The sequence below is a fragment of the Gavialis gangeticus genome, unplaced genomic scaffold (assembly GCF_001723915.1).
Source record: "Gavialis gangeticus isolate Ggan-Ray unplaced genomic scaffold, GavGan_comp1, whole genome shotgun sequence".
Lineage (NCBI taxonomy): Eukaryota > Metazoa > Chordata > Crocodylia > Gavialidae > Gavialis > Gavialis gangeticus.
In genome coordinates, this window is record NW_017729032.1 from 157,921,386 (window position 1) to 157,931,311 (window position 9,926).

General features: G+C 36.7%; 1 protein-coding gene across 1 annotated transcript in view; it reads right to left on the reverse strand.

The window, feature by feature from the left end:
• Nucleotides 1-218: 218 nt before the first annotated feature.
• The window catches only part of TUBGCP5 (tubulin gamma complex associated protein 5), a 46,568-nt gene continuing 36,860 nt past the window's right edge, over nt 219-9,926 (reverse strand). Inside the window, exons 16-23 of the mRNA XM_019524998.1 lie at nt 7,477-7,659; nt 6,882-6,966; nt 6,655-6,775; nt 5,638-5,816; nt 4,867-4,992; nt 3,939-4,027; nt 2,308-2,408; nt 219-561 (exon numbers count right to left, since the gene is read on the reverse strand). Of these exons, the coding sequence (XP_019380543.1) occupies nt 515-561; nt 2,308-2,408; nt 3,939-4,027; nt 4,867-4,992; nt 5,638-5,816; nt 6,655-6,775; nt 6,882-6,966; nt 7,477-7,659 (931 nt within the window). The 3' untranslated portion in view covers nt 219-514. The remainder of the gene's footprint in view (nt 562-2,307; nt 2,409-3,938; nt 4,028-4,866; nt 4,993-5,637; nt 5,817-6,654; nt 6,776-6,881; nt 6,967-7,476; nt 7,660-9,926) is intronic.

A 9,926-nucleotide genomic window follows, 5' to 3' on the forward strand; every position in this document is an offset into this window, starting at 1 on the left:
CCCCAACCTAGCACTAAACTAGCATTAAGATGATCAACATCTGTGCAGCTCCAAGTACAATGTGTAACAATGCTGCTCTCAGATATAAAAATATTCTTAAGAACAGTTAGTCTGCCAAGATGCTTGGAGGTTAAACAGGTTTGCAAAATTAATGGAATTTAAGAGACGTAAAAAAAAAAATCAGCAACCACTTTCACAAAATAGTGACTACTACTGTCTTTACAAACATGAGATTTTATGCATTTTCAAATAAGGTCAATTCACTTAACATACATGAAGGTTTTAGCATATAAATACATATGGAAAAATACAGCTACAACTAGTATACTTAAATAGTGTACATCATTTACAGTTTCAAACATTATACACAATTTCAGACTAATGTAGTTTATCTACACACATATAGATTTCAGAACTTAAGCACAATAATGCTCACAGTTTTAAATAAATACAGTGTTGAAAGAGAATGCTGCTGGAACTCTGTTCTTGAATAATCCAATGCATTTCGGTAGAGTTAACTTTGTTCCATGCCAGCCATGAGTGACAAGGCTAAAGACTCCACTGTGAAAAAACATTTTAAAGGCTTAGAATTAATCAGTCTACAAATGTTTACTGTAAATTGTCAAATTTATAGTTTTATGAGGCAGATAAGACAGACTTTATAATTAAATAATGTCCAAGGTTCCAAAACTGTAATCAGACACTGTACATAGGATGAATTTTTAAAGGTAATGACATAGTGGCTGAACTGTTAACTATGTAATCACTAGTAAAGCACCCTTCAGATGACTGTGAAACCTTAATTACAGTACAATTAAAATCTAAACATCATCCTTCATAAATGTGTAAAAACACACACAAGTGAATAATTCCACTAATAGCAGAACCAACACTGAGAGCAGAATCTCATGTTTACACTAGTAAATTTACTTCAACACAGCTAATCTAGGTTCTGCTCCTGAAATTATAAATCACCATATCCAGATACCCTGTCATGGTGAAAAAACAATACAATTTAAAAGAAATTCAGCTGGTGTTATTCTTGCAGTCTCAGACATCAATATATTCCGCTATCACATTGTCAAATATTTTATTCCTAATTCTAGGAGTACTTAAAGTGCACGTATTTACACTTAAACACTTTGTAAAGTGGTTGTAGGTCTACAATACTGCTACACAAAGGTGATATTCTCACTAGAAATCAAAATGTTTAAGACTGAAGCACTACCTCATTGTGACACATTAAAATTGTAATAGCTAACAAAGAAAATAAAATGGAACTCTTGACTCCTAACAGACGTAAACCGATCTCCTGGAAATGTCTCCCTTTTCACATGCATTTCACCATACAAGATTATGGTGCTATAAAAGAAATTATATTGCTAAATACTACTGAACTGCTAAAAATACAATGTTGCAGGTTTTTACCCATTTTAGGACATCAATTCTGATGAGATGAAGTAAATATAATAATTCTCTTTAGTCTGTAGTAGGCATTATAAACATTTTAATCACTACAAACATATGAAGATTTAAATCAAGACTATGCAATTTATGTTCGACTGTGACCAGCTCTGCCTACAAATTTTCTTTTCAATGTCAGCCATTGTTAGTGACAAGTAACCAAGTGTCTAATCATCATGTGTTTTATTCCAACTGGCATGTTAAGATCTTTGGCAAAATCACAAATTATGATTGAAATCAATTATTTTGGTATTTGTGTACCCTTGTCATTCATCCTCTTTCTTAGGATTAAGCCAAATGAAAAAAAGTTCCACTGTTCATTAACAAAGCATGACAAATGCTCAAGGAGTACATCTACACAGTAAAATTTACCATCTCCAGCAGCAAGGGCCACAGGCACATTGCACTGCTCAGTGAAGGCTGCCTCCCTAAACTGAAGCAGTACAGCCAGGTCCACATTCTGCCAGGGGCAGACTAATAAGCATGGGGACTGGCTAAATGACCCAGTCACTCACAGTGCTAATTAGCTTACCTGAAGCCCTGTAACACTGCTGATTCAGAAAACAGCACACCTGGAGGACCAGTCTCTTAAAAGGCAGAGGCCAGAGACAGTACTAAGAAAACCAGAGGTATCATTATAAGATAATGCTTTCCAATACCTGACCCTTATCTCATTTTTATATGGGATAATGTACAAATTGGAATGTATTAACAGATATTAAATACAGTCCCATCCCATAAATTCCAGATAAAGTTTTCTACTTAAAATCCAGGGTATATTGTATACTGTATATAATCAGTACATTAAACGCCTACTGAATAAAAAACATTCTGTATACTCACAGTGAGGAAAAGAGCCTCTGCAGACTGCTTTGTTTAGAACTGTTACAAGAAACATGTGACAATTTTTAAAATCAGATTCCATCTTCTCTATGGATTCCATCCTAAGAAAGAAGTGCAGTTCAATTCAATTAACAGGTTAATAATTATTTATAATTCACATACGATTGCCTAACCTTCCTTTCTAAATGATGATGAAAAATAAAAGCTCTGTTTACTGAAAGCTTTAAGACAGTATTTTTCAGTTGTATCACGACAACAAGGTCTCAATTCCTGATTGCGGCTTCTAGCCACTACCACAATATAAATAATAAAGTATCCTTCCTACCACCCTGTAGTAGGTATCTAACAAGTTAACTCCTGCCTGGAGAAGACGTGCTCTTTTTGTCCTTCCCTAGTGGGAAATGGGCTCCAGAAGGCAAAAAACAGATCTCATTTTAACACCTGAGAGCCTGAAAGGCTGAATGAACTTCAAGAACAGACTAGCTGATTCCTTTATCAACTGAACTACTCAACACTATCTTAACCAGGATCCTGCTTATTTCTCTGATAACCACCCCCCTCCCACCAATTTTCAGTTTAAAAAAAGTAACTTAAAATCCACGATTAAAATGACACACCACTAATACATAGGTATATCTACATATAGACTTGTGTATATATAAATATATCTATATCTATCTATCTATCAAGAGACAGAGAGAGAAAGATGTGTCATTTTAAATCATGGAAAACTGTGAATTTTGGGTTACTTTTTTTAAACTGAAAATTGGAGATTTTTTTACTACAGAAATGCAGGATCCCTGCTTATAAGTTAGGGGTAGGGTTCTGGCATCAATGGAAGTGGTTTGGCCAGCACTTGTATAAATCCCAGCTTAGGTAAATTTCTCATCATGTGCTCCCATACACATAACAGGTATCATAGGAGGAAAAAAACCGTGTTTCTTATAAGACAAGAAGTACCTTGCTTACAAGAACAGAGGGCTTATTTCTGGCAAAAGGAAGTTTTGAACATTCTAAATGTTCTAAACGAATGTTCTAAATATTCTGAACATTCTAAATGAAACCTTGGCTCCATTGAAGTAACTGGCAAAAAAAGCTTCCAGCTACTTTAATAATGCCAGGTTTCCCAACTCTCAGACCTAGGACAAGGTTCTTATCCTAGACAGTCTGCACATAAATGGAAGACTTGGGGAAGAACACATCAGACCAGAAGAAGCTAAACATGTTTTCCATTCTCCTGCCTTCAGAACACACTAGAATTAGGTCAAGTCCACAGTCCTCATAAAAACAAATGTCAATATTAACTGCCAGTGATGTTAAAGCTAAGTCTTAGACAGAAAATTAAAGCAGAAGGAGGATAACTGAGTCTTTCACTTCATTATGGCTAATAGAGGGAAAAAGATAACTTTCTTATAAAGTTCACCCTTACTCAAAAATATTTTGATTACACAAGCAGCAGGTACATCCAGCTGATGAAGCATCACACATTTCATTTTTTTCCCATTATTATTCCTAATTATCTTCCACTATGCAATACAAAGTAACATCACTTCATGCAAAAAGAAGTGCTCCAGAAAAAAGCCAGAGCTGTGAAGTGATCACATTATAAAAGCTTATTGATATACACTTACTTCCAAGCCCCCAAACCAGCTTGCCAACGTTCTGTAAACATCAGTACCAAGTTCAGCACTTTCATTATAGCTTCTTTTACAAAACTAACCTAAAAAGAACAATTAAAATAAAAGTAGTTGTGGTATTATTTTAGCAGGTCATAAAATCACAGTACAAAGCGCGTGTTTTAATTTGAATCAATTTTATGATCTCTATGTTGCATTCTGCTCGACTCTGGTTGACTATTTCATGATGCCTAATGCAACCAAAGATAAAATACTAGAGTGCTACCCCATGTAGCAAGTGTATCATCTGTGAACTACCCAGGTGTCAAATCTAGTGTTGACATTTAAAAATACCACAAGTGACAAATCTGAAAAAACAAAATGTAGTCATACTTCTTGGCCTTATTTATACTTGGTAAACAAACCCCATTTGCTCTCCTCTCTCTTATAGGAGCTTTTAATTTGGATGACCATAGATTAAATATCCTAGATTATACAATTGCTGCATTGAAACAGTGAAGTAACTATTTAAATAATTGGGTACAGCCCATTCAGACTTTGCTACATCTGTAATGGATCATATCAGTAACATGGTAGAACTATGAAGGGCAGGAATTTTCTTCACCTTCTATTTCTGTTACTGTAGCAGACAATCTTAAATATATTTCCAGGCACATTTACAATTTGTTCAAATTCCCACCCACTCTCCATTCACCACATCTAACCAGCTATAACCCAAGTAACATTCGAAATAACTGAAGTGACCAAAGAGTAAAGTCAGAGATTTACAAAGGGAAAGCAGGTCTCAATCTGCATTCTGGAAAGGCACTGCCTCTCCTAACTATAATTATATTCAAAAACCCAAGACACAATGCATAACTTAATAAAAATATGCTCTGCCGTGTTCAACTGCAGTTACAACTTTTAGTTTTACTTTGCACACCTTTTCTCTCAGAAGGCAGCGATCATGGATTGTAGACAGGTATCTATAATGAATTTTTATCAGTTGATCTAAATCTTTGGCTTCTTCTACTTGATGCTGGAACTCCAAACCTGTACTGTGAAGAATCTTTAAAACAAAGACAGCCATAAGCATTTAAATGTATAGAGTCCCTCAGTGCCTGGAATGCCCCAGTTCTCTTCCAGGTTGTCTAGAGCCTCATCAAGCCATGGAGAGACATACATTTGGGGCTCTCCAAATCCCACTCCAATTTGGAGCACTTCAAACACTGAGCACATCAGCTGCACATCTGTCACTATCCCCCACACCATCCACCAGAGTACTTTAAAAATCTCTGTAACAGCTCGAGAAGTGAGAATGTTAGTTAGTCCTCTTGCATCCCACAGTGCTTTGCCCCTACTCTACCCAGAGGGCTGGGGTGAAAAGAGCAGAACAGTGAGTCAATGAATACTCAGCATTAGAGCACACTTTAAAGGCTTTGGGGGGAAAATATTGAAAAATAAAAAAAGTGTTACTATCAATATACTGAACTGCACACATTAAGATACAGTTTAGCATTTGCTAAACTGACTTTAAAATCCAGGAAAACATTTATTTTAAAGACAGTTTAAACTTTAAATTTAAATTTTCAACAAAGAGAAAAAAGATTTAACTACACAGAGGCTTAGTCAAAAATTATTCTGAATAACTAGCAATACTATGTGTGCAGTTTGAAATTCTTAAAGTGAGAGAGATTATTATAGAGAGACAAACCCTGGTCATGATGTAGTTGTGCAAACTGTTTACAAAATGCATGAGTTTCACACGTAAGAGGAACATGCGATGAATTTGTTGTTTTATAAGCTCTGTGTGTGGTCCAAACTGAGGAACTCTCTCTTGTTGTAATAAAGGTCCTTCCTTGAGCTGTGGCTTTTTGGCAGCACTAACTAGTTCTAAAAAACCAAAAAAAACAAACAAAAAAAAAATAGGAAACATGTTGCTATGAGTACATGGTATACAAAACTGCATTTAAAAATTGAAATCCCTACATTTTTTTTAATCAAGTATCTGCACATAAATACACTGAAACAGCTTTTCCGCCTTCCCAATTCAGATGTTTTGTTAAGAACTACATATATGAAGAATATATAGAGAAATGGTTGAGAAGCAAGGTATGTGCAACTGCCATTTGCTACATGCTAAAACAGTAGGAGCCAACCTTCTTGGCAGGCATGCCACAAAGTCAACCCTGCACCCACTGAGTGCAACTCCAATCCCCTTCCTGATCTGTTACTCCATTTTCTGCTTCCTGCCCTACCTGTAACCTGCGTTCCCTGTTCCCTCCCTAATCTACTGCATGCCACACAGAGGCTGCTCATGCCACTTGTGGCACCCTGTGAAGTGGTAAGTGAGAGCCAAGGAGTCAACATAAAATACATATTAAAAACCCCCACAAGTTACACAAACATGTTGTCTCCCTAAGAGGTAGGTGTCAAACTTTAGCCAGATGCTTACAATTTTAAATACATTTTAACAATTAGAAGATACAAGTCTAAATACCTTCCAGCGGAAGAATTGCCTGATAGGGTTGCGAAAGCTATAGGTGAGCCCCTTACTCCCTGTACCTTGCTTATCCCCATAAGATCAAACCCTCCAGCCAATCCCAATATGGAGTTTTACAGAATTATCAAGTTTAACCTTAAACTATACCTACCTACATGCCCTAAAACAAGACCTTAGATTCAGTAATAGATTTAAAAAACAGAATCTCTTGTTCAAGAAATTTCTTACCGTCAAATCGTAAAACATCTAGACTGTACTTAGCCCACTTTATTTGTAATAAGAGAAGAAACACTTGATTGTAAATTTTTTGACATTCTAGGCTTATAACTATATCCACAGGCCAAGGAACCTAAAAGTGTGAGGGAAGAAAATTAAGAGTATTTAATTTCATGGAGCTTATTTCAAATGTTTTAAAATTAAAGGTGTAAGAGCATTATTTTGTGACTGGGTTTTACCTTGTAGCTCAAAGTTAAGCCATCTAAGGTATGGACAGGGAGTTTCTTCTTTGCTGTATCAACACTTTCAAAAGATATAGATAGCCTATGCAAAGAAACAAGGACTCTAGTTAGCAATGGTTTGCTAAAAAACTAGCAGGTAGTTCTTTTACTTAAGATTTTTGCTTTAATTTACCACTGTTAAATATCAATGATTAAATCTTATCTGGAAAGAAACGAGTGGTTAAGATGACCTCTGTTCAGGGCTTCTTTAGAAAATGTTATAAAAGAAATAAGACTTATGAAAAAACATCATTGCAAGTGAATAAATAACAGAGCTTGGGTGAAGGTAGAGTAAAAGCAAATTTCTATAGGTACAATTGGAATGAATATTACAATATTAACTGAAAATCATCATCATTAGCTTACTGCCAGGCTACTATTTAAATATTTTACTACTATCCATAATAATCCAGTGTAAGTAAGAGGAATTTCACTGTGCTGACAAATAAGGGAACAAAGAATACTTATATGTTACATTAACTTATTATTTCAACAGGGAGAGAAGGAATTCATTTTTTTTTACTACTACTGTAAACAATTTCATGAGTTTTACCTTGAACTGTCCTCTGGGTAACGCTGACCAACTGCCTCCTGTAGTTGAACATTTAGGAATGATACATTCTGCCAAGTTTCTTTCTCTCTAATCTTATCAAAGATAGATGTATAGAAATCATACATAGTATCTCCAGCTTCAAGCAAGAAGAAGTTTCTCATTGCCTGCAAGTACTCTACTAGCCTAAACAGGAAACACAAATATACAAACATTTCTTCAACTTTCACTGTTAAGTCTTAGTTTAACATCAAATGAAATATCATATACTATAACCCTTTAGACCAGGGGTTGGCAATGTATGGCCCAGATTCAGATCCAGCCCCTGGAACCAGCCTGCAGAACCAGAGGGCTTTACCTGTGCGTTGGCTCATACCCAGGCCAGGCAGCAAGAAGCTGTGCTAAGGCTGGCCTGGGGAAGCAGTGTTGGCAGCAAAAGCCCTCTGACACTGACCGCCAAAGTCACTCAGCTCTCACTGAACTGGAGCTAGGCTGGTTCCAACCTGCAGCTTGTTAAAAAAGTTGCTGGTCCTTGTTTTAGATGCATCTTCATTACAAGAACTCCAAACTGAATGGCATACTTCAGTAAACTCTGATAGATTCTTTTATTCTTACACAGGTACCATTTGGACCCACATCTAACACAGGTACTAAAGTCTCATTCTTAGCTTTAAAGTGTAGTGCCACTGATTTACTTGCGAGATCAAAGTACTTTCTTAAATTGAGTCCCTGGTTGCCAAGAATAACCTTATGGGAGAAAATATTGGCCGTGTCTATCCACTGGGCTCCCCAGGCACCTACACATGTGCCTGACACCTGCTCCAACGTGTTCTAATTAAAACATGTTGGAGCAGACTTAATCGAGTTTGCTGGAGCGTACTGATTAGCATGCTACAACAGCCTCAGTGTCACATGTATTCAGTGCCCCCTGCTTCAAAATGGCAGTGGAGGCATTTTAACTAAGTTTGTCCGGCTGCCATTTTGAAGCTCAGGACACTGAACACATAAGACACTGCAGAAGCTTTAAATTAGAGTGGCTCTTGAAAGTCGACCTAATTAAAGTGTCCCTTTTCTGCCCTCACACTCCCACACTCCTGAACACGTATAAAGATGCCCACTGTGTCTTGTAGCAGCACACAAACAGTACACCAGCAGTCAATTACCTTTCTTGGCTGTGGGCCAGAATGACTCAGCTCAGGTTAAAAGCAAGTAGGAAAAAAGGTGCTAGGATCCATGCACCACAACTACTTTCCTGTGCAGAGGCCTGGGAAGAACACCTGTCCATTGCTGTTTTGCCCCACAGGAACACGGAAAAGTGAGTGCTGCCAAAGCCATCTGCTGCTGGATGCCTCCAAAGCCTGACATCCAGATGCTGAATAAAATGGTTCCATGGGCAGGATCCAGCATGTGGGCGGTAAATTGCCAACTGCACTATACTGTTCCAGGCAGCATACCTCCTAAGCTGTAACAGTGCTACAGCCAAGCTAATCAACACAGGAGCAGACTGACAAGCCCTGTCACTTAGCAGTGCCAATTATGCTGTCTGAAGCACCATGCAAATATGGCTATGCTGCTTCTGGTCCATGAAGCAGCCTATCTGGAACAGTGCAGCATGCACAAGGACACTACTGCTACACATAGTAAAAACACAGGGCCATATATCACTAAAAATGCAGAGCACGGGAAAAACTTCCAACTTCAAAAGGGACTTTTGCTTAAATATGGACACTTAAACAAAAAAAGTCCCAATTTTACTATCACATCTCAACCTGTTGAAAAATAGGAGATTATTACCTCCCTACCTTAGGGATGTTGTAAGAATAAACACAGTTAATGACTGTGCAATGTACAGGTACAACAATGAAGGCAGCCATAAGGACTAATGACAGAATAGAGAAGAGTGATGTCCTGGAACTACCTCAGATATCAATGCCATTTTATTTAAAAATATAGGCAATACTACAGAATTAGTTGCATTATTACAGTTTAATTCAAAACTGAGCAATCTCTGCAGCTTCACCTGATTAGGCTATTAAGGGAATGAAATCTCCTAGTCTCATTTAAGTTAAACATTTTGCCAGCAATTTAAATGGTGCTAGGGTTTCATACACTTTCAAAGGATATGAAATGCAACATAGTTAAAACACAAAAAGTTGCAAATGTTAATACTTCAGTAAACAGAAGTACTTAATACTATATGAAGTTATCTTTTTTTTTAAGCAATTCCTACTCATTCCACAGAAGTAATCAGTTTATACGATCACTTAAAAACTATGCAGATAAGACAGAGTGAACAGAGTGATTAGAAAAATGTCGTGTTACTTCACTTAATGCTTTTTCTATTATTTATCAAAGAAGATAGATTTTCTTTAACTGCTGCTTTTACAGTAGAATATGAAAGATAAGAAACATGCCTTTATAAAAAAAAAAAAAAAAAAAAAAAAAAAAAAAAA